This window comes from Hemitrygon akajei, chromosome 3 (genome assembly GCF_048418815.1).
Source record: "Hemitrygon akajei chromosome 3, sHemAka1.3, whole genome shotgun sequence".
NCBI classification, from domain to species: Eukaryota; Metazoa; Chordata; class Chondrichthyes; order Myliobatiformes; family Dasyatidae; genus Hemitrygon; species Hemitrygon akajei.
The window spans coordinates 70,009,265-70,035,181 of record NC_133126.1 but is presented as its reverse complement, the minus strand read 5'-3'; the positions used below and the strand labels follow the sequence as shown (position 1 = coordinate 70,035,181).

Below are 25,917 nucleotides of genomic sequence, written 5' to 3'. Positions count from 1 at the left end.
TCAGGAATCAGAGATGCAAAGGGACTTGCAAGTCCAAGTGCAGTATTCCTGAAAGGTTAACATTGCAGTTGGGTTGGTAGAGTTAATGTATGATGAATATTTGATGGATCTGAAACTGTAGTCACTGAAGTTTAGAACGATGAGGGATCTCATTGAAACCTACCGAAAAATTTTTGTACTTGTGTCCGCATAACAATGATCCAGACCCAGTGAAACAAGGAAGAAATTAAAGTTGTAAACAGAAACATATGTTTGATGTCAAATCTAAGGTGCAGATCCATTCATCAATGTCACTGGTGAAATCAAGCTTTCAAACAGACATTCATTTTTCTTCCACGCCCTTTAATTTTTTTTCTGATTTGCAGTTAAATTCAACAGACTTACACTTTGTTATTGAAAATCAAGAGCACATTTGCTTAAGATTTGAAATAAAATAGAAAATGGTGTAAACATTCAGCAAGCCTGCTAAATCTATGCAGAGAGAATGTTTATGGAGGATAACTTTTCATCAATATAATTTATCTGATGACAGGCAACAGACCAATTTTCCCTCCACATATGCTACCTGACTTGCTGTGGATTTCTCACATTTCAACTTTCATTTCTTGATTATAATCTAAATTACTAAGAGGAGAAATGAACTGAAATTAAAGGCAAAAACATACAAAAGTGTTTAGTGCATTGAGGAAAAACATCCAACATATTAGAAGTTTGGAGTAGACTGTTGGCAAGGTAATGGTACAATAACAGTGAATGGGATCGATGAGTTTACAAACTGGGACACGGACAGAGAATGTTACTAAGCTTTGGCTGAAGATTTTGCTGCATAAAAAAGGGGGAGTCAAAATAGGCAGATGACTCACCGCCTGTTTCTACACACTTGATAGCTGTTTAACGAAGAGCTCAGGGAGTACATCATCTACCCACTCCTCTATCCAGGGAACATTGCAACATATTTGAAGGGAGAAGATATTGAAATAGCAAAATAAAAACAAACAGAAATTGCACAAAAGTAGGCAAGGGCTTTCATTAAATATAATACGCTCAGCAATTGGTTTTGCTTCATCAAAACCATTCAGGCTAAACAATAGGGAATATAAAACGACAGCTACACTTCTTAAGTATAATAGCAGAAAGGTTATATTTTAAGTATAATGATCTGCTTCTGCTGAAGTAACCTCAAGAGAATTCATATTACAGGGGAGGAAGAAAACATTAAAGTTTATTGACAGGCTCTCATGACATAGTATTCTGCAAATGCAAATCCAAATGCAGCCGCATGTTGTTCTCCATCTTCTTTAAATTACCTCAAAAATATCCAGTGATTTGGATAACTCAACAAGATCTTCTCCCATATGTCAAATGGAAATATACAGAAATCATCAATCCTCTATCAAGACTGAAGGAAACTGTAGATTGAAATAATTGCAATTTAACATTACCAAGCTTGTAAACTCAGTGACTACTTTGTTAACTATCTCCTGTACCTAATAAAGAGGCCACTGAGTGCATGATCATGGTCTTTTGCTGTTGTACCCCATTCAATTAAAGGTTCAATGTATTATAAGTTAGGAGATGCTCTTCTGCACGCCACTGTTGTAAAGTGTGGCTATTTGAGTTACTGTCACCTTCCTGAGTCAGCTTGAACCAGTCTGATTATTTTCCTCTGACCTTTCTCATTACTAAGGCATTTTTGCCCACAGAACTGCTGCACAATGGATGTTTTTTGGGGTTTTTTTGCACCATTTTCTGTATACTCTGGAGACTGCTGTGTGTGAGATTAGCAGTTCTGAGATACTCAAACCACCCAGTCTGGCACTAACAATTGTTCCATGGTCAAAGTCACTTAGATTGTATTTCCCCCTGCCCCCCTACCCCAATCTGATATCTGATGTTTGGTCTGAACAACAACTGAACCTTTAGCATGTGCCTTTCAATAAGTTGACGTAGCCTGTCCAAACAAAAGTGGATCCCTTTAGTTGCCCTGTTCTATTCTGCTGTGTAAGCAAGAGAGCATTCTGGTAAAGGGATGTGTGATCATTTTGGTGACAAAAATGAATATGGAAGTGGAAACACAAAAGACCACAGATGCTGAAATCTGGATCAGTGTACAAAACAGTGGAGAAATTCAACAGGTTTAAAATGAAATTGTTTCTGGTTACGCGCACAGTTATTGTCCATACACATATAAAACTTAGCATAGTTTTAATGTGATTTTGACAGGTTTTTAAGAAACATGGAATTCAGATATAATTAGTAATGATTAATATAATAAACTGCTTGACTCTGTGAATGCATTAATTGGCAGGGCATTTTCTACACTAGGTGGCAGCCAATGCTAGTTAAAAGTAAACATTCCAAAGATTAAGTTTCCTTATGGTTTCTTTTACTTTTCATGACATCCCCTGGTGTTACACTGCTTTTGCATTATGTTCCGTTGAACATCCATCTTATTTCTTTCCTTCAAAGTTTCAAGCTATGCCTTGTCCACATAAAAAAAAGTAACTACAGGCTTCCTTGCTGTTTTCTCAGCTCATTGATCAGCAACCTGGTAGTATCTTCCTGCCTCCCCTCCAACAAGCCTGAACATCTACTATTCAGAAAGGCCATGTTGGAAAGACAAGAAGCAGGACCTTAATGAATGACAACACATGTTGATGCTTCTCCATAAACACAAATCAGGGCTTAATTAAGGACTCTTTGTTACTTGGAGTACACTAGATCTGGAAGGATTCAGAGGCTAAAATGTGGTATAATTTGTTCATGTGAGGCTGTTAGAAAGGGATGAAAACCCCTAGAGAACATGGTTTCAGCACCAAAAGCAATTAGACAGCTGCAGTTCATAACAGTCTAGCCAGGCAGTTCACTGAATTACTGATAATTACTAAATTACAGGCAGTGTTAATCTACATTAATACTGTGAAAACCTATATTATTTTCACAAGAAACAGGCATATGCTCACACTTAGATCAACATGAGAAAAACCGACAAAGCCTGTGGGATTGGGGTTTATGTGTCATAACTATAAGGTATTTAGTTTTTATTTTAACAAATTAAGTTCATAAAGGGAATCAAGTTGTCAGTACCTCCAGTTGAACTCTTTTTATGTGTTTCCCCCTAGCTGTCAGTCCGTGGTTTTGTATTGCCACTTGCTCCTGTCCCTGTATTACTAAGTACTCCATCTCTCATCTGTTTCTCATTTTTACCTGTATTGCTGCCACCTGTGTCTTGTTGTGCTCCAGCTAGCATCTGTTTTTCTGTTTATTGCTCAGTGTATTTCAGTCCTGAGTTTTCACCTCTTTGAACATAGAACAGTACAGCACAGCACAGGCCCTTAGGCCCACAATGCTGTGCCAACCCCTTAAACCCTGCCTCCCATATAACCCCTCACCTTAAATTCCTCCATATACCATTGTTGTGAGATCGTGCCAGTGAATTTTCCTCAGCCTTTCCAGCATTCATATCTGTCTGAATATTGACTCTGCCTGTTTCCTGATTCTGGTTTTTGGATTTCTCTGAATGTTTTAATCTCTGCCTGAACTTTGACGCTGACTTTGTTTGCACCTTAGGATTTGTTACTCAATTAATATCACGGTGGTCACAGTACTTGGTCTGCGATTGGATCCCTGCTCCAGTGTCCTAACAGTACAATCTGGCCTGAATGGATCCAACAGACTCTGGTCATCTGAGAACTGCCCTGGAACAACAGGGAGTGATGCTGGGGAGACACCAGAACCAGCTGGACTCTGTGTTCAGGGCAGCGGAGTTGCTTTCTGCCAATGTAGCCGATCTTCTGGCCCAGTCTCAGTCACTCCAGCTGTCCCAGAGCGCCCATCAACATTCTGCAACTGCATCTTCCACCCTGCCCTCCGTGTACTTGCATGCTCCTTCCATCCAAGAGCCCCATCAGCCTCCTCCAGAAAAGTACTCAGGTGAGCCTGGTACCTGCTGCTCTTTTCTTTCCCAGTCACCCTCATTTTTGATTTGCAACCAACAACATTTCTGACTGATCAAGCTAAGGTAGCCTTCAGCATCACCCAACTGTCTGGTCGGGCAAGAGAATGGGGAACAGCCGTCTGGGAAGCAGGCTCCCCTTTCTGCAGTAGTTTTCTGAGGAGATGAGAAAAGTGTTTGATCACTCCAAACATGGGAGAGAGGCTGCCCGTGGAATGCTGCACGTGCACCAGGGGCACAGATCTGTGTCAGATTACGCCATAGAGTTCCAGACCCTAGCCGTCTCCAGTGGCTGGAACTCTGAGGCATAGTACAACACCTTTGTGAATGGCCTCTTCAAAGACATCAAAGATGAGCTGGTCACCCGGGACCTTCCTGTCACCTTTGAAGCCCTGGTAGATTTGGCCATCCACATTGATATCTGCCTTCAGCTGCGTCAAAGAAGAAGGGGTTCCAGAGGGTCCCAGGGTGAGTTCCAAGCTCCTCGTCAGTCTACACTGCCCTGTCATTTGCCCCATCTACAATTCCCATTCCAGAGCCTGAAACCATGAAAGTTGACTGTAGCCGCCTGACGCTGACTGAAAGTCAAAGAAGAATCAGTACCTGTTCCTGTCTGTACTGTAGCCAACCAGATCACTTCATCTCCACCTGCCCAGTAAAAGCCAAGCATTCACCAGCAGGACGAGGAGTACTGGTGAGCGTGACCCCTGTCCAGCCCTCCTCGACGCCACTTACTCTCATACCTCATACCTGCTTCTCTGGAGAGGGGCGTCCAACGGCGAGTAGTCTCCATCTTGGTCAAATTCCGAGTTGGCTGCCCAGTGGGAATTACTGGGTCCCCGCTTGTAACATCCTGGATCCCTCTCTCATCAGGGACTTCCAGCAGCAGCACCCAGCTCTACCTGCTGTAACACCAGGAGGTGTCTGTTTGGGGGGGGGGGGGGAACTGTCAGTACCTCCAGTTGAACTGTCTTTTTGTGTGATTTCCCCCTAGCTCTCAGTCTGTGGTTTTGTATTGCCATGTGCTCCTGTCCCCGCTCCTGCTCTACTCCAGCCCCTGTATTACTAAGTACTCCATGTCTCATCTGTTTCTCATTATTACCTGTACTGCTGCCACCTGTGTCTCATTGTGCTCACTGTAGTTCAAGTCCTGTGTTTTCACCTGTTTGTTGCCAGATTGTGCCAGTGAGTTTTCCTAAGCCTTTCCAGCATTCGCATCTGTACTGTCTGAATATCGACTCTCCCTGTTTCCCAATTCTGGTTTTTGAATTTCTCTGGATGTTTTGATCTCTGCCTGAACTTTGATGCCAACTTTGTTTGTACCTTGGGATTTGTTACTCAGTATCACTGTGTGCACAGTACTGGGTCTGTGATTGGATCCCTACTCCAGTGTCCTGACACAAGTACACTCATACGAACTGTCTAAAAGAAAATAAATGTTTAATCCAGTTTTCAGCGAGGACAGGAGCGTGTAAGTGAAGTGAAACATGGTGCAAATACACATTTTAACTCTGTAAGAACATGAAACTTTTATTTCCACTATTTCTAATGAAGATTGATGGAAACTGACTGGAATGGTGACACTCTTCAGTTATACGGTATTAATATTGATGAGTACAAATTTGGATTTTTGTGGTAAGTTCTTAAAGGTATACACAATGAAGCAGGGATATCAATGTTCAGAAATGCGTTTACTTTGTAAATGCTTTGTGCATAGTTACAGCAAAACTCAAGGCATGGATCTGAATTCTACTGAGCAGCTGCATGATAGCTACCCCGAATCAGGGCAATAAATGGCCAATTTGGCACACTTTAAAACAATAAAGTGTATGTCCCTGTAATTAGATGCCAAAGTGAATTGAAACAGCTTCTTAATTTATTAAAGCAAAATAGGATTAGTGTGAAAATGGCTCAGTGGCGACCAAAATAAAAACTGAAAAACTTAAAGTCAAAATTAATCATTTCTTTCTTCCACGATGATGATATTCTAGTTACCCAAATTTCAGAAGTTTCATGGAAAGAATGAAATGAAGATCACTCACCTTGTGTGCAGTTTCAGCAAATTGCTGGGAGCTGTTCATCATCTCTGCCGTTCTTTCTTCGGCTCGGCCTAACCTCTCACCCCGCTCATTCAAGGCTTGGCTGGCTTTTTGAACTGCACTAGTAACACTGTCTGCAGCTGAATGTAAGATACTGTTCCCTGAGGAGAGAAGAGGATTTTACAATAAAATTAGATTGACTGTTTAGTTTAACAATGAGCCAGCTACAAGAGAATCATTACTTTATCATTTAGTGTAACAAAGTCGCAAGTGCAATTGAGTGAACACTGCAATTGTCAGTGAATGAAAACTAAAATGTGGAAGGCAAAAGGCAGAAATACAACAATGACTCAATATTGTATGAAATGTTAACAACCATCCCAAGGAATTTTCAAAATACAATATCTAAATGGGCAAAAAAATTGCCCAAAACACAGCAGTCACAAAAATGAATGGAAGAATATGACATATTCCCAAAATGTAGGGATTCAGCTCTGATGCAAACTTCAGAGTGCTACATTAATCCTAGACTATATTACCATCAATTCTCAATTATTTCCAGCCAAGTACCAACTCATATTATCCTCCATTCAAGTTTGATCTTGACATACTTATAAGAGCTCTTCCATGATTGGCTACAACTGTCTTCTCTAGTGCTTGTGTTCCCTGGAACAGTGATAGGATGAGATGTGACATGATTAAAGGTTTTCAGTATTCCATCGATTTTTGTCCGACACTCAACAGTGGTTACTGGCTGATTAGTTTGTCAATCCCATTCTCATGCCCTATCTGAACTCCATTTGAATTGGGATTAGAGGACTGAATGGACTGGAAGACGGGCAATGATCCTGCTTCTATAAACTAGTTCCAATGTCAAATCATTTCAACAACGAAAGGATGCTGGTAGCAAGATCTGGACAGATCTGAATAACAGAGACACTGACAAAAGGTGATGCAACAGAATACAGGGAGGTGATACAGAGCTAAGGAGTAAGTTGTTAAGAAACTTACCCTCAATATCAGCAAAATAAAAGAGCTGGTCATTGATTTTCAGGAAGCAGGGCAGAATGCATGCTACTGTGTATGTTATTGATTTTGAGCTGGGGGTGGTTCAGAACTTCAAGTTCCTAAGTATAAATATCAACAATAATTTATCATGGTCCAACCACTTTGAGTCTATGACCAAGAAAGCATATCAGGACCACTACTTCCGAAGGCCACTAAGGTATAACTCAGCTGATCCTGCTTGACTCTCTCCAATTTTTACTGATGCACCACAGGAAGTATCCTATCCAGATGCAACACAACATGGTAGGCCAAAGACCACAAAACATTGGAGAATTGTGAACAGCACAGTTTATCAAGAAAACCAGCTCAATCTCCGAGTCTACCTACACTCCCTTCTGTCTTGGGAATACACGACGCAGGTGACACGATCAAAGACCCCCACCCTCTCCAGACATTCTCTCTTCTCCTCCCCCCCCCCATTGCATTGGGCAGAAGACATAATGCTAGGCTCAAGGACGGATTCTATTCCGCTGTTCATCATTAACATATAAGACTCTTGAACGGACTGTTGTACATTAATAATTAGTGGGAATAGAGGGGTAGCTGGTGACTAGTAGTGTTCCACAGGGGTCAGTGTTGGGACTGCTTCTTTACATGTTTTATGTCAATGATTTAGATGACAGAATTGATGACTTTGTGGCCAAGTTAGTGGATGAAACGAAGATAGATGAAGGGGCAGGTTCAGTCGTGTTGAAGAAGCAGGAAGTCTACAAAAGGACTTAAGACTAATTGGGAGAATGGGCAAAGAAGTGGCAAATGGAATATAGTCTATGGATATGTATGGTCATGCACTTTTGTAGAAGAAATAAAAGCCTAGACTATTTTCTAAATTGGGAAAAAATCCAAAAAATCTGAGATGCAAAAGGACTTGGGAGTTCTTGTGCTGAATTCCCTAAAGATTAACTTGCAGGTTGAGTCAGTGGTAAAGATAGCAAATGCAATGTTAACATTCATTTTGAGAGAACTAGAGTACAACAGCAAGGATGTAATGCTGAGGCTTTATAAGGTGTTGGTCAGACTGCACTTGGACCATTGTGAGCAGTTTTGGGCACTTTATCTAAGAAAAGATGTACTGGCATTGGAGAGTCAGGAGGAGGTTCACGAGAATGATCCAGAAATGAAAAGGCTAACACATGAGCTTTGAGCCCATATACACCGGAATTTATAAGTATGGGGGAAATTTCATTGAAAATATTGAAATATTGAATCAAATATCAAATATTGAAAGGCTTAGGTAGAACAGATGTGGAGAGGAAGTTTCCTGTAGTTGGTGAGCCGAGGACTAGAGGGCTCAGCCTCAGAATAGAGGGAGGTCCATTTAGAAAGGAGATGAGGAGGAACTTCTTTAACCAGAGGATAGTGAATCTGTGGAATTCATTGCCACAGATGGCTGTGGAGACCAAGTCAATGAAAATATTTAAAGTGAAGGTTGATAGGTTCTTGTTTAGTCGGGGCATCAAAGGTTATGAGGAGAAGACAGGAGAATAGGGTAGAGAGGGATAATTAATTAACCATGATAGATTGGCAGAGCAGGCTTGATAGGCTGAATAGCCCAATTTTTGCTCCTCTCTTATGGATGCTCTCTTGACTTCAGTCCATTTCATCATGGCCCACGCATCATCTTTGTTTGCCTGCATTGTGCTTTCCCTGTGACATTATTCTGTTGTTGTATTTCCTTTTGTATTACCTCAATTACTTATGTATCATATGATCTTTTTAGATATCATGTAAAGCAAACTTTTTCACTGTATCTCAATGCATGTGACAATAATACACCAAGCAGCGCTGATCTACAAGCTGTAAATCAGATAAAAGACTTTTCCAAACAGCTTACCATCCTCCTATGTGAAGATTTTCAATGGATTTCTTAAGTGAAGGAAGATATTCACGAACAATTTTCATCATATGTTTTAAATATATTGAGTTAATAATGGATTATCACAACATAACTTGGAAGGTCGAAAACCATTTGATCTATCTTAAATCATTCTTTATTTAATCAGATTTTTAAAAATTGTGCCCTCCCTTGGCATAATAAAGTGTGATTATGCCAATACAATTGTGATAAGCAGTAATCTCTAAATTTAAGCCTATTAACATGAAAAGATTTAGCAAGAATAGTGATATCCACATGAATGATTAACATACTGTCTGCAATTTCAACTGCTCATGTTATTAACAATAAAGGTGATTTGATAATTACACTGTCAGATTAACTAACTTTAGCCATGTTAATTTGGTATCTAAAATAAATTTATTTGCAGGCATGACCAAGACATCAAATGTAAAATTTTAAATTTGCAAAATCATTACTCTATAACTACATTAAAATGTTCAAGTTTGATTCGGTAATTTTTTTTGCAAAGAAATAATATAGCAATTTTAGACACTTTAAGCTATAAAACCAAAAACAATGTTTAATTTTAGCAAAGTGGCTTGAATTAGAAATCTACTGATTAAGTGGAAAATGCAGCCCATGTGATGACGAACTGAGCCTGAGCTTTGCATGTGGAAAGATCAATTTCTTCCTTGTTACATTAAGGACTAATGATAACCTATTTTTCCTCTCTGCCTAATAGCAACAATTCTTTGGCAACCAGCACTTATGGTAAGTACTGTATGTATAATGACAACACAAGCTAGGAACTGCCCAATTAGTTATCTTAAAACTATTAATGTGCTCTTTTGCAACACACAGCTTCACGGTTAGAAAGCTTTCGAAGTATTCAGCTCCACACTCAGGAACATGGCTAATTTTCTTGTTAGGTTATGCTTCTGAAAAGCAACTTGGACATTTTTTTCTATTACAAAGCAGTATGCTAATAAAGAATTTTCCATTCATTCTGCAGCTGCTGCATGCTCACAATCCCTACGACTCCCTTCTTCCTCTTTCAGGACCACTTGAAAATGATGCATCAGTATTTGGTTTGTGATGCACCATCAATAACTCTCGGAGACGTGAGGCGAGATATAGGCTTTTATTGGCTGGAAGAAAGAACAAGCAGCAATTGACCACCACACAACATCCTGGAGACTGAGGCTGAAACTGTGACTCCAATCGCCTTTATACCGGGGTCAGTGGGAGGAGCCACAGGAGCAGTCAGTGGGGGGGCGTATCCAGACAGGTATATGTAGTTCACCACAGTTTGGTTGTTTTTTTTATTGTCACATGTACCAAGATAGAGTAAGAAACTTGCCTTGCAGACTGTTCATACAGATCAAGTCATTACACAGTGCATTGAGCTAGAATAGGTAAAACAATAACAATGCAGAATAAATTGTAAATGACATCAGAAAAGTGCAATGCGAGTAAATGACAAAATGCAGGATCAGAATGACATAGATTGTATGGCCTGGAGTCTATTTTGTCATACAATAGCTCCACTCAAGTGAAAGAGAAGCTGTCTTTGAGCCTCATGGTACGTGCTTACAGGCTTTTGTATCTTCCGCCTGATGGGAGAGGGGAGAAGAGAAAATGTCAGTGGTGGGTGGGGTCTTTGATCATACTGGCTGCTTTACTGAAGCAATGAGACCTCTGGACAACATCCATAGAGGGGAGGATGGTTTCTGTGATGCTTGAACTGTGTCCACAACTCTGCAATTTTTTGTGGTCGTGTGCAGAACAGTTGCCATACCAAACCATTAGGTATCCAGACAGACTGCTTTCTATGGTGCATGGATAAAAATTGGTATGGGTCGATGAACCTCTTTAGCCTCCTGAGGAAGTAAAAGGATTTGTGAGCTTTGTTGGCCATGACATCAGCGTGGCTGGACCATGACAGGCTATTGGTGATGTTCACATCTAACAATTTAATTGTTCTTGACCTCAACACCTTCGATGTAGACAGGAACATGTTTACTGCCCCCTTCCTGAAGTCAAAGACCAGTTCTTTTGTTTTGTTGACATTGAGGGAAAGGTTGCTGTCATGATGCTATATCACTAAGCTCTCCATCTACTTCCTGTTCTTGACTCATCGTTATTTGAGATGCTTCCCACTAAAGTGATATAATTTGAATACAGTACCTGCAGATAGAGTTAGAGCAGAATCTTGCCACGCAGTCATGAGAGTACAGCAATAGGAGGCTGAGGACACAACCTTGTGTTTAGGATAAACACAGTGAGGTGTTGCTTCCTATCCTTACTAATTATGGTCTATTGGGATTGAAGTCAAGAATCCAGTTAATGAGGAAAGCAGTGACTCCTATGGTCCAGAATTCAGTGATGTGCTTGCTTGGAATGATAGTAATGAACGCAGTACTGTAGTCAGTAAATTTGATGTAGGTGTCTTTACTGTTTTGATGCTCCTGAAATGAGCGTAGGACCAGGGAGATGGCATCCTCCACAGACCTGTTCCAGCAGTTGACAAATTACAGTGGCTTGAGGTTGCCTGGAAAGCTAGTGTTGATGCAAGCCATGACTAACCCACGGATGTACTTTATGATGGTGGATGTCATAACCATTGGGCTGTAGTATTTTAGATGCGTTATGGTACCAGGATGATAGTGGTCTCCTTAAAGTAGGAGGGATCCACAACCTGAAGCAGGAAGAGATCAAAAATGAATGCAAATACCCTTGCTAGCTGATCCGTACAGGATATAAGGACATGGCTAGGGACACTACCTTTTATTTTTTTTTTGGAGATACAATCCAGGCCTAATGCTTTCCACAGGTTAACCCTCTAGAAGACTGAGTCCTGGGTCGAAGCTCCTAGGTTGGTGAGATCGCATGTCAGAGACCCGTTGTCTGCTCGCCTGGGTCCACGGTCTGAAGGCCAGTTACCTGAAGATGTCGTGTCCTGGGGTTGAAGTCAATCTGTGTCTGTGGGGTGAGGATGGGGAAGGGTCTGTTTTGCTGTTGTATGCTGACTGTGTGTTGTTCTATTGAATATTGTGGGCATACTATGCCGGTGCCTGCATGTGTAGTGATAGTTGCGGAGCTACCCCCAGCAAATCCTCAGATTGCGTTGGTTGGTAACACAAACAACACATTTCACTGTATGTTTCGATGGACTTGTGGTTAGTAAATGAATCTACTCTGATCTAACACCTGCGACAATGGCTGTAGATTCAGGTACACAGCAGACTGTCAGCTTGACATACCCATTTCCTTCCTTTCAAAACGCGCATAGAATGTGTTAAGCTCATGGAGAAGTAATGCATGGTTGTTGGCAATGCTGCCCAAAGTTCTGTAACCTATTATAGTATGTAAGCCGTGAATACAAGTTTGAGACAGCTCATTGTCCACAGACCAGATTCCACACCAAATTTTATTTTATAACAATTCATTTCTCTATTTTGTCCACTCTCCTCTCAAAGGAGCTTTTCCCCTTTCTAGGATTTTGGTGAGCTCCAGAAGTCTTTTCTGTACATTACATAGGTATAGATTATTACATAGGTAAAGATCATTTATATGCCTCCAATGGCATGGCAGCTCCATTCTTCTTAGGAGGCTGTGTCACTAAGCAAGATAGATTCTAACAATACATTATTATTTTCTTCTCCTTATCCCAGGTGTACAGATACCAATTTCCGCACTGTAGCACCTTTATGGATTAAGTCAGCTGATGACATGGGACAGCAACTATCTTGAATGCTTCTCATTTAGTCTGCTGATCCGATTTATTTTATATTAAAAAAGTATTCAGTGGAATGCAAGACTGTGAGGCTAGTCTGGATTCAAATTGCAAAGCAACACAAGTAAAGAAAATTAATCCAAATCCATACATATTTCACGTAGAGGTAAACAGATTCAAATACAAAAGCTTTCTGCTGGCTTATCCATTTCATAGGCAATGCAGTATCTTTCTAAGTTGCAAGTGCTGACGCCCCTTTCCCATCCAATTTATGAGATACCATCAAGTTGTTCAAAATAAGTTGACTGTGAAAAATTATTCCAAAAATTCATCTTTAAAAATACGAAGTGATAGGATCCACCATTCAGCTTCAATAGACAGCCACTTAAATTTGTACTATGTAATAACATTTAGATATTAAATACCATTAAATAATTTAAGGCAATATCAATGAAGCTTTGTTCAATCAGAACAGCTGTCTCATTGTCACAGGAAATTTTAATGTACCAGGGCTTCATTAGCATTATTCCAGGATGCTTATTAAAATACCAGATAAAATTGCTTTAAAAAATTTGAGATGTAAATATGAAAAATACAAAAACCCATTCAGATAGCAATTAACATTAGGTGTCAGCTGTTGCTTGGTTGCTAAACTTTCACGTTTGATACAGGCACACAGTTTGTAAGCCTTTCCAGGGGCTTGATATCCAAACTTCATTGATACCAATAGAGTACCAAGAGAGGGTTGCACTGTTGGAGGATATTCCATGAAAAAGACGTCGAACTGAAAGCCCTGCTATATTCAGAGATGATTTTTTTTAAACAAAGATTTTTTTTTCAGATCTGGCCATTGCCAGAAAGACCAGCATTAATTGCCCATCGCTAATTGCTGTTGATAAGCTAATAAGCAGCTGCCTTCTTGAATCAAAGCAATCCTTTTAGTTCTGTTGCATCTAGTATGCTCTTTGTTGCCGTGTTCCAGGATATTAAACCCTACAAAGGATCAGCACATATTTTCAGGTCAGGTTAGTGTACATCTTGGAGGAATTGTGTTGTTTCCATGCCCCTGCTAAGCTTATCCCTCTTGCTGGTGGAATTTGAGAGTTGGTAGCTGCTTTCAGAGGTTAGTGGGTAACTGTAGTCCATTCTCTAGATTGTACAATTACAAAAGAGGTCCTATTGGAAGCGTTCTCCCCAGTGTTTGTGAATGAAAAGAAACCCATGGCATCGAACTAGATTACCCTCTGGCTGATTCTGAGAATGCGTTGGTTGTAAATTAGCTGCATCATTTCTTAAAGGGACTATACTTCAAAGGTCCTTCACTGGATGTGGAGTGCTTTGGACCATTCAGAGGTCATGAATTCTACTTACTCAATACAACAAACCTCATTAAGCTGTGATTTGCATCTGGTGGTGAAAGATTGCTCTTAGATCTTAATAAATTACTTTTACATTTCACTGTCTGCCACTATCTCACCATTTTAAGTACTTGAAATTCAAACAAATGTAGCTCGTCACCATGATATCAACAACATGGATGTTGACTTGCTATTTTAATTATCACTCTCATAGTTTTTTGCAAAAAAAATCTAGAAACTAAAATACCTAATATTTCCAATTAAAAAAGTAGGGGAGATCAGGGTCAGACTCATTAAAAAAGTGCAAAAACTGGTTCAATTTTTATTTCATGAATAACATTTTAAGTTTTAAGAAAAACAACTAGCATGCTTAAGTTTACCGATACGAAGGAAAAGATTTTGGTGTCCAGGTTTTGTAGCCATTCAACTATATGCTAAGTTTGAACGTTGAAGTAGTTGTGTGGCCTTAGCCCCTTCGACAAATTGATTTTCTTTGGTTAACAGAATCAATACAGAATTCTTTAATAACTGAGTGCAAGTCTAGCAATGATAGATGTTTGAGGAAATTGATCTGATGGTTGTTGTCAACACAAATATGAATGCAATACTGAAATCTGAAGCAGCAGACCAGAGCTCATCAATAGCTTTAGCACAGCTGTCCCACGAGCTGGCAACCTATTTCTAACCGCAAATGGAAAAGACCAAAAAAAAATTGAGCACATGTAACATTTCTGAATACTAAAGCATTCAATTTCAGTACAGCAAAATTAATTGCAAAGGAAAAATCAATGACTTGCTGCACATTTATTAAAGTTCAAGAGTTCCCTCCTCAACCCTCTGTCATCTAATATACCAATGCACGTAGGAGCCAGCACATACTCAACCAGCACCCGATAATGCATGTCAAAATATCACTTAAGCCATTACGGATAGCAAAATGCTTGTGAAGCCAGATTCCTTTTTATTTAAAAAACATTCATAAATCTCACACGGGAATCTGGAGCATAAGATCCACCTCAGACAGACCTTCCTCAAAATAATTACAAGTCATGCACTTCCCTTCATCCTTAACAATGGTAGAAGACACAAAGGAAAGACATGTTTGAGAATGTAGGAGTGATTCTACGGTGATTGCCAACTTGGAGAATTTTTACAACACAGACCTTCAAACAAAGTGTGCGTTGCATGCACTGCCTGATTACTTCTCTTTTGGCTGAATACTTTTTTGAAATGTTGCATTGGAAGTCTCTTTCAAATGGATACCTGACGTAACTGGTCTGGTCTCGATGAAAAGTCTCTGCCCAAATCATTCCCCTCCATGGATGCTGCTTCAGAATTTCTCCAGCATATTGTGTGTGTAAGCTCATGATAATCCTTGTACTGTCTCGTCAAGTCTTTCTAATCATCATTCAACGCCCCACTGGCCCTAACCATCATGAACAGAAAATGCTGGGATGGCTCTCATGACTTGCAGAAGGATCTGGATCGGTTAGAAAAACGGGTGGAAAATGGCAGGTGGAATTTAATGCAGAAAAGTGCAAGGTGTTGCACTTCATTAGGACCAACCATGGTAAGTCTTAAACAGTGAATAATAGAGCATTGAGGAGTGTGGTAGTACAGAGGGATCTGGGAATACAGGTCGATAATTCATAGAAAGTAGCATCACAGGTAGACAGGATCGTAAAGAAAGCTTTTGGCGCATTGACCTTCATTAATCAAAGTACTGAGTACGGGAGATAGGATGTAATGTTGGAGTTGTACAAGACACTGGTGAGGTCTAGTTTGGAGTATTGTGTATAGTTTTGGTCAACTATCCACAGGAAGGATGTAAATAAGGTTAAAAGAGAACAGAGAAAATGTATAAGGATGTTGCTGGGTCCAGAGGAGCTGAGTTATGAGGAAAGATTGAATAGGTTAGGACTTTATTCCTTTTAACATGCAAGACTGAGAGGAGATTTGATAGAGGTATACAAAATTTTGAAGGGTATAGATACAGTACATGCAAGAGGGCTTTTTCCACTGAGGTTAAGTGGGACTACAACCAGAGGTCATGGGTTAAGAGTGAAAGGTAAAATGTTTGAGGGGAACATGAGGGAAAACTTCTTCACTTAGAGGATCTTGAGAGGGTGGAATGAGCTGTCAGCACAAATGGTGCATGCAAACTCGATTTCAATGCTTAAGTGAAGTTTGGATAAGTACTTTGATGGTTCAGGTTGATGGGAGAAGGCAGTTTAAATGGTTTGGCATGGACTAGATGGGTGAAAAGGCCTGTTTCTGTGCTGCACTTCTCTATGACTCTATCTCAGCAGGTCAGGCAGCAGCTGTGGAGAGAAACTGTCATAGTTTAGGTCTATGATCTTCTTATCCCCAGAACTTTATTGGGCAGGCTAGAATCTCTGCAGTGAAGATGAATCCATCTTCAGGCACCCTGCCCCAAGTGAGTATGAGGAAATGAAGAGTCAATTAAACAATGAGACTGTTTCTTTCTCTATGGGAACTGCCCAGCCTGCTGGATATTTGCATTATTGACAGATTTTAGTTCACATCTCCAGCATTTGTAAGATATGCTTTTCAATGAGTGACATACTGCAAATGTGACCTGGTAAGGTATCACTTCAGCTATTTCTCCACATCACTGAATCATTCAACAAGGATGATATTGTGCAGATCCAACAGTATTCCCAGCAGAGAGTCCACTACATGTAAAAGGCTCCATGAGTGCACGCACTGTGAAGATACGGAGCAATACAATTAAAAATAGAGTATTAAAATAATGTGCAAAGAAAACGTTAAGTGTAACACATGACAAGTAAATAATATTAATTGGTGTGATAATCAACTTATTCCATTCACAATAAGAGGTGAATTCAGTAAACCTATGATCGATTTCTTCTCAACCTTACTGCGGATTACTGAGAACCTGATTGGAATACATAATGTTGTACATACATTTCAGGAATGGGCTAGAGCACACCTAATAGCAGCAGCAAAGAATGAAGCAAATCATCCCACTGCATCTCTCCTGGCTCCTTAGAAAAATCCCGGGCAGAGTTCCATTCCCCAGCACTCTAAGGCTTTCTTGCAAATATTTGTACATATTACTCCTGACTCAACCTCTGTGCAGGCTTTTATTATGTAGGGCATTCCAATGCCTTCACTTTTCAGCAACTTAAACATGCAAAGCCTCCATTGTAATTTTGGGAATAATGCTCACCATCTTCCTGAGCTAACATAAAAACTGGCTTTGGGTTACAATCATTCCAATTACCCAAAGCAATGATAAACTGAAGGGATTATTCTTTATAATCTTCTGAAATGTTAGAGGAGTTGAAGTGATATTTTGACTTGAGAGAAACCTGATTAAGATGGAATTCTATGTATGCAACAAAATACTTACTATCTTAAACTGTTTATTATTTCAAACCTCCAGTCACTTGCCCAAAATAGTGCACTGAATTCATGACCACTCTTGCTGAAGTTATGTTAAAGAAAAACTGCCACTTTGAAGCAAGAATCACTTTGAAAGAGCATGCATACGTGCCCATTTTACGAAGAAATAGTCTGGGAAGTTCTTCAGCAGTTTGAACGGGGCACAACTGCGCAAGCACGTGGAGGTCAGCCAGTGAGAACAACGGGAGGAGTTTAAAAGCGAGCAGTATTGAAAAGGTGACGGTTATTTCTTCAGCGGTTTGAACGAGGCACGACTGCACAAGCACGTGGAGGTCGGCCAGTGAGAACAGCGGGAAGAGTTTAAAAGGAAGACATTCTTATACAGCAGGCATCAGAGGAGCAGGCGACGGAATAGAGGGAGAGAGAGTAGGAAGGCTTTGGCTCATCGGGGCTTCGGTGATAAAGGGTCGAGGTCAGGTAGGTTATCCATTTAAAATAAAGACAGAGAGTATGTGTGTGAGGCCGGTTTTCTGTGCTCGGTGTCAGTTGTGGGAGGTCCCAGAGACTCCCGGCCTCTTGGACAACCACATCTGCACCGGGTGCGTCGAGCTGCAGCTCCTTAGAGACCGCATTGGGGAACTAGAGCTGCAGCTCGATGACCTTCCACTGTTCAGGGAGAGTAAGGAGGTGATAGAGAGGAGCTATAGGCAGGTAGTCACCCCGGGACCACAAAAGACAGAGAAGTAGGTAACAGTCAAGAGAGGGAAGGGCAAGAAGCAGGTACTAGAGACTACCCCAGTGGCTGTCCCCTTAACAATGAATATTCTTGCTTGAGTAGGGGGGAACAGCCTACCTGGGGGAAGCAACAGTGGTCGCGCCTCTGGCACAGAGTCTGGCCCTGTGGCTCAGAAGGGTAGGGAAAGGAAGAGGATGGCAGCAGTGATAGGGGATTCTATAGTTGAGGGTCAGATAGGCAATTCTATGGATGCAGGAAAGAAATGTGGATGGTAGTTTGCCTCTCAGGTGCCAGGGTCCGGGATGTTTCTGATCGTGCCCACGATACTTTGAAGTGGGAAGGAGAACAGCCAGAGGTCATGGTGCATATTGGTACCAATAACATAGGTAGGAAAAGGGAGGAGGTCCTGAAAAGAGACTAAAGGGAGTTAGGAAAGAAGTTGAGAAGCAGGACCTCAAAGGTAGTAATCTTGGGATTACTGCCTGTGCCATGTGACAGTGAGTACAGGAATAGAATGAGGTGGAGAATAAATGTGTGGCTGAGGAATTGGAGCAGGGGGCAGGAATTCAGATTTCTGGATCATTGGGACCTCTTCTGGGGCAAGTGCGACATGTACAAAAAAGATGGGTTGCACTTGAATCCCAGGGGGACCAATATCCTGGCAGGGAGGTTTGCTAAGCCTATTGGGAAAAGTTTAAACTAGAAATGCCAGGGGTGGGAACCAAACTGAAGTGACGGAGGTAAGGGAGGTTGGCTCACAAATAGAGAAAGTTTGGAGACAGTGCGAAAGGGAGGATAGGCAGGTGATAGAGAAGGGACACGCTCAGTTTGATGGTTTGAGATGTGTCTGTTTTAATGCGAGGAGTATCCTGAATAAAGCGAATGAGCTTAGAGCGTGGATCAGGACTTGGAGCTATGATGTTGTGGTCATTACAGAGACTTGGATGGTGCAGGGGGCAGGAATGGCTACTTCAAGTGCCAGGCTTTAGATGTTTCAGAAAGAACAGGGAGGGAGAGATGAACTTACAAAAGGTTCAAAAACTAGGTAATTATATGAATCTAGAAGATTATAAAGTTAGCAGGAAGGTGCTTAAGAGTGAAATTAGGAGAGCCAGAAGGGGCCATGAGAAGGCCAAGGTGGACAGGATTAAGGAAAAACCCAAGGCATTTTACAAGTATGTGAAGAGCAAGAGGATCAGACGTGAGAAAATAGGTCCAATTAAGTGTGACAGTGGAAAACAGACAGACAGACATACTTTTTTGATCCCAAGGGAAATTGGGTTTTGTTACAGCTGCACCAACCAAGAATAGTGAAGAAATATAACAATATAAAACAATAATTAATTAATTAATTAATAAGTTAATCATGCCAAGTGGATGGAACCAGACTTTGCTTCCGTATTCACTACGGAAAAGGATCTTGGCAATTGTGGCGATGACTCGCAGTGGACTGAAAAGCTTGAGCATGTAGATATTAAGGAAGAGGATGTGCTGGAGCTTTTGGAAAGCATCAAGTTGGGTAAGTCACCGGGACCAGATGGGATGGATCCCAGGCTACTGTGGGAGGCAAGGGAGGAGATTACTGAGCCTTTGGCAATGACGTTTGCATCATCAATGAGGGTGGGAGAGGTTCCGGAGGATTGGAGGGTTGCAGATGTTGTTCCCTTATTCAAGAAAAGGAGTAGGGATAGCCCAGGAAATTATAGGCCAGTGAGTCTTATTTCAGTGGTTGATAAGTTGATGGAGAAGATCCTGAGAGGCAGGACTTGTGAACATTTGGAGAGGCATAATATGATTAAGAATAGTCAGCATGGATTTGTCAAAGGTAGGTCGTGCTTTACGAGCCTGATTGAATTTTTTGAGGATGTGACTAAACATATTGAAGGTAGAAGATATTGTAGTGTATATGGATTTTAGCAAGGCAGTTGATAAGGTACCCCATGCAAGGCTTATTGAGAAGGTAAGGAGGCATGGGATCCAAGGGGACATTGCTCTGTGGATCCAGAACTGGCTTGCCCACAGAAGGCAAAGAGTGGTTGTAGAAGGGTCATATTCTGCATGAAAGCCAGTGACCAGCGGTGTGCCTCAGGGATCTGTTCTGGGACCCCTACTCTTTGTGATTTTTATAAATGACCTGGATAAGGAAGTAAAGGGATGGATTAGTAAATTTGCTGATGACACAAAGGTTGGGGGTGTTGTGGATAGTGTGGAGGGCTGTCAGAGGTTACAGCAGGACATTGATAGGATGCAAAACTGGGCTGAGAAGTGGCAGGTGGAGTTCAACTCATAAGTGTGAGGTGGTTCATTTTGGTAGGTCAGTTATGATGGCAGAATATTGTATTAATGGTAAGACTCTTGGCAGTGTGGAGGATCAGAGGGATCTTGGGATCTGAGTCCATAGGACACTCAAAGCTGCTGCGCAGGTTGACTTTGTGGTTAAGAAGGCATACAGTGCATTGGCCTTCATCAATCGTGGGATTAAGTTTAAGAGCTGAGAGGTAATGTTGCAGCTGTATAGGACCCTGGTCAGACCCCACTTAGAGTACTGTGCTCAATTCTGGTTGCTTCACTAAAGGAAAGACGTGGAAGCCATAGAAAGGGTGCAGAGGAGATTTACAAGGATGTTGCCTGGGATTGGGTGGCATGACTTATGAGAATAGGTTGAGTGAACTCCGCCTTTTCTCCTTTGAGCGACGGAGGATGGGAGGCAACTTGATAGAAGTGTACAAGATAATGAGAGGCATTGATCGTGTGGATAATCAGAGGCTTTTCCCCGGGGCTGAAATGGCTAGCACAAGAGGGCATAGTTTTAAGGTGCTTGGAAGTAGGTACAGAGGAGATGTCAGGGGTAAGTTTTTTTATGCAGAGAGTGGTGAGTGCATGGAATGGACTGCTGGCAGCAATGGTGGAGCCGGAAACGATAGGGTATTTTAAGAGTCTGCTGGATGAGTACATGGAGCTTAGAAAAATAGAGGGCTATGGGTATAGCCTAGGTAGTTCTAAGGTAGGGACATGTTCGGCACAGCTTTGTGGGCCGAAGGGCCTGTATTGTGCTGTATGTTTTCTATGATTCTATTTTAAGGGTTTTGGCTGTGTGGTGGTAGAAACATCAATGCAATACAAATTCACACCATTCCAACTTCCATCAGTTACATCTCAAAAAAATATTGACACATCGTATCAATATGTTACGACATTACAAATTTCAACTATATCTCTATGAATGCAAGCTTAATTCAGGATGTCCAGTTTAGCAATCCACACAAACAAGCCTGCTACAAAGCCAATGAGATACATTTGCAGCAGGTGAGAGTAGACAAGATAACGTGATATGTTCTATACCTGAGACCGCAGACACACTTGGTGCTGTGGCCCCCAGGTGGATTCAATTGAGTCTGGTGAGAGAAACCTAAGATGAAAGTCAAAGGTGCCTTCTGCTCCACATTTAATGAAGTATCAGGTCTTTATACTGCATATTTACCATGGTACTAGTTATCTGGTTATTGGGTCAACAGCAGATGCCTAATTACTTGATCCAAATCAAGATGGCAGCGTGACGCAGCAGCTTGAAGCGGCCACTCCGGAGCTGATATCTGTATTTGTTAAGCAGGGTGCCGTGCTCAATCCTAATCTGATGAAAAACGGATGTGGGAGCACGGAAGAACATCTGGAAATCTCCAGAAAGGCCCTCTTCGTTGCTGCTGCTGCGAGGTCCGGGTCTCTGCAGAGAAGAACAGGCCCCAGTCCTCGGGGTCGCGTTGCTGATGGCCGCCGGCAGGGGCGTCTTAATACGCTCGGCAGAGGATGGTGCTCGGAGAAGCTGTGCCGGAGGCTCGGAGGTTCGACGGACACGGAGTCCGCTGCGGTCGGAGCGCTTTCACTGTGTGCTGCATCTATGAGGCTGGGTTCGACGGCGCCATCGAAGTCCATAGCGGGGGTATTCCCTTCTGCCACCTGCGTGGGATGACGAGTCTATCGGGACCCTGAGAACTTGTGGAAACTGTGTGGTGGTTTCTTTTGAACTTATAGTCTTTTAACATCTCTGGACTATTTTTACTGTGCCCATGGTCTGTTTTTTTAATCAATTATGCTATTGTTTGCACTGTTGTAACTATGTGGTTTTGTGCAGGTCTTGTAGCTTTAGTCTTTGGTCTTGTTTTGTCTGGTGGGATTGGAGCTCCTTTCCGGGGAATGCGCTAAGATGGTAGCGCGATATTAATATGCAACAGCCTCTCCGGACTCTGGATTGGGGATTGCCAAACGTTATGTGGATTTTCTGGTGTAGTCTGTTTTGTCGTGTGCTTTTGTGATATCATTCTGGAGGAACATTGTCTCATTTTTTTTTAACTGCATTGCATTTGTGGTTTCTAAATGACAATAAACTGAATCTGAATCTATTCTCCTTCTCATGGGATCAAGGGTGATTTAAGTTCCATGATGGCTCTGTGGATTCCAGGGAGCTCATGAGGCCATTAAAACTACAGACTCTTTCACAAATGCACAAGATGCAGGCGAGTGGAACAGGCAGTGGGTAGTTTGTGAGGAGGTTTCACTTCTTTCTCTGCTTTCCCAGAGCTTTTGTGCACTCCCACCACACGACCTCAATATTTTTAATGTTCTAAATGTTCCTCCACTTTGGGTGATTACAGGCATCTTAGAGAAGGCAAATATTCACAACAGATCTGACCAGAGCCCTCAAGGCCCCAGCACAGCCTTGGCTCAAGTACTGAACAAGGCATTTGAAGATCAAAACTTCAGCCTGGCATAAAGCTTATTGTCTACTGAGCAGCAACAAACTCTGCCCTCATGGGAACCAGACTCCTTGCAGTAAGACTTCACAAGACACTGGAAAAATGCCATCAACAGTTTTCTTCAAAATCCTCAAATTCAGTGGAAAGGCAAGTAAACAAGCATCAATATCTCGAGAGATTCTGCAGAAGCTGGAAATCCAGAGTAACACACACAAAATGCTGGAGGAACATAGCAAGTCAGGCAGCATCAATAGAAATGAAAAAACAGGTAATGTTTTGGGGAGAGACCATTCATCAAGACTGGAAAAGAAGGAAAAGATGACAGAATAAGAAGGTAGAGGAAGGGATCAAACATCAATGCCCTCTCTCAGGCAAACATGCTCACCCCTGCAGCACCCGTTATAGATTGTCAGTTACAGTAGGCAAGCCATGTTGTTCGCACACCCCTCATCATAAAGTCATAGGAAAGTATTGCACAGAAACAAGTCTTTTGACCCTTTGAGTCCATGCCAAAACCATTTAAACTGCCTACTCCCTTCAACCTGCACTGGGACCATAGCCCTCCATAGCTCTACTATCCATGTACATATCCAAACTTCTCCTAAAAAAAACTCCTGAAAAACATTATCCTGAACTCTCTTATGGGAAGAAATTAACAGACATGCAGAAATTAACAAAGCCTCCAAAAAGTATCTTCAGTGACTCTCAAAGCTCAGGCCTAACACCTGACAAAGAACCCACCTGGAAGTCTACTCTGGTCTGGCACATTTGTAGAAGAGCCTGGGAATGTAACTGCAGTGCATTTTGTTAAGGCTGCATTCTGAAGACTCTGTGAATCAATAGTAGAGGAAGTCAACATTTACCATGGTTGATGAAGTGCCAATCAGGCAGATTGATTTGTCTTGAATCATGTCAAGCTCTTTGAGTGTTGCTGGCTCTGCACTCATGTAGGCGAGTGGAAAACATTTCATCACACCTCAGCTAACCTTTGTAGATGGTGGAAAAGCCTTACTTTATTAACAGACATATCAATTGCCACAGGATAACCTGCCTCAGATTAACTCTTGCAGTCACCATAACTAAGGGTGGTTGGGTGGTTTGTGAGATGAGCTTGGTGATGTTTTTGATGGTGAATTCAGAAACTTGTTTTGATCTCTCCTACCAGAGTCACTGACTGGCACTTTTGTGTCATCAATGTTACTTGTCACTTCTCATTCCATGCCTGAATAATGTCTTGGTCTTGTTACAGGCAATCACTGACAGTTTCATTTGCCTAAGGGCTGTAAAGACAATTGAACACTGTGCTAGCTAAAGTGAACATTCCCACTTCAGACCCTGTTATGTCCGGAACTGGGATGATTGGCTTTGACCCATTTTGAAAGGGATAGATAAGATAGAAGTAGGAAAGTTGTTTCCATTGGTAGGTGAGACTCGAACTAGGGAACAATGCCTCAAGATTCAGTGGAGATGTTTTAGGATGGAGATGAGAAACTGTTTTTCCCAGAGTGGTGCATCTGTGGAATTCTCTGCCCAGGGAAGCAGTTGAGGCTTCTTCACTAAATATACTTAAGAAACAGTTAGATAGGTTTTTACATAGGAAGGGAATTACGAGTTATGGAGAAAAGGCTGGTAGATGGAGCTGAGTTTACGGACAGATCAGCCATGATCTTATTGAAAGGCAGGACAGGCTTGATGGGGTGGATGACCTACTCCTGCTCTTAATCCTTAAGTTTTTATTTCTATTTGTGTAAGTTATGACTCCAGCCATGTGAGTTTCACTTTGATACCATTGGAGTTCAGCTCTACCATTACCCTTAATGCTGTCTTGACATCACAGTCAAGGTTCAGCTCTTTGCTCCATCATTGGACCAAGGAGACTGATGAGATCTGGGAGTGTATTGGTCCTGGCACAACAAAACTAGGCATCAGCAAGTAAATTATTGGTGAACAAGTGCCAAATATCAGCATGGGCAACAATAGCTTCCATAAATTTGTTGATGATTGAGAGTGCGTTGATAAGACAGTAATCTGCCAGACTTTAATTGTCCTGCTTTTTGAGAATCAGAATCAGGTTTATTATCACTGGCATATGATGTGAAATTTGTTAACTTAGCAGCAGCAGTTCAATGCAATACATAAAATAGAAGAAATAAATAAATCTTATTCAGTATATACAGTATACGTATAGTGAACAGATTAAAAATCGTGCAAAAATAGGAATACTGTATACTAAAAAAGTGAGGTAGTGTCCAAGGGTTCAATGTCATTTAGGAATTGGATGGCAGAGGGGAAGAAGCTGTTTCTGGATCGCTGAGTGGGGGCCTTCAGGCTTCTGGACCTCCCACCTGATGGTAACAGTGAGAAAAGGGCATGCCCTGGGTGCTGGAGGTCCTTAATGATGGAAGCTGCCTTTCTGAGACAGATTCCTGGGTACTTCGTAGGCTAGTACCCAAGATAGAGTTGACTAAATTTACAACCCTCTGTAGCTTCTTTTGGTCCTGTGAAGTAGATCCCCCCCCCCACCCCCCACCATACCAGACAGTGATGCAGCTTGTCTGCTTGACCTGCTGTATGCAAACGTACAGGATGCATATAGTGCATCCCCGCTGCCTGCACTGGGGAAAGTTGATCACAACCTGGTTTTGTTACAGTCAAGATATAAATCAATTGTGATGAGGCATCCCACTACCACACGCTCTTTTAGAAAGTGGACTCCTGAAGCTGAACAGGCCCTGAGAGATTGCTTCGGTACTACTAACTGGGATGTACTGCAAGGGGGGCTCTGTGGGGGCGTTGAGGAGGTCACTGAATGCACAACGGACTATATTAATTTTTGTGTGGATGCGGTTGTTCCTGTTAGAACTGTTCGCTGCTATCCCAATAATAAGCCCTGGATCACTAGTCACATCAAAGGCCTCCTAAACCAGAAGAAGAGGGCCTTTAAAGATGGTGATCGGTTGGAGCTTAAAAGAGTTCAGAAGGAACTCAGAGTACAGATAAGGGGGGCAAAGGAGCAGTATAGGAGAAAGTTAGAACAAAAGCTGCAG

General features: G+C 41.7%; 1 protein-coding gene across 3 annotated transcripts in view; it reads right to left on the bottom strand.

The window, feature by feature from the left end:
• Positions 1 to 25,917, bottom strand: part of stxbp6 (syntaxin binding protein 6 (amisyn)) — a 353,461-nt gene that overhangs the window by 48,297 nt on the left and 279,247 nt on the right. For all 3 annotated transcript variants that reach the window (XM_073040088.1, XM_073040089.1, XM_073040087.1), the window contains exon 5: positions 5,998 to 6,155. In XM_073040088.1, coding sequence (XP_072896189.1) covers positions 5,998 to 6,155 — 158 coding nt within the window. The remainder of the gene's footprint in view (positions 1 to 5,997; positions 6,156 to 25,917) is intronic.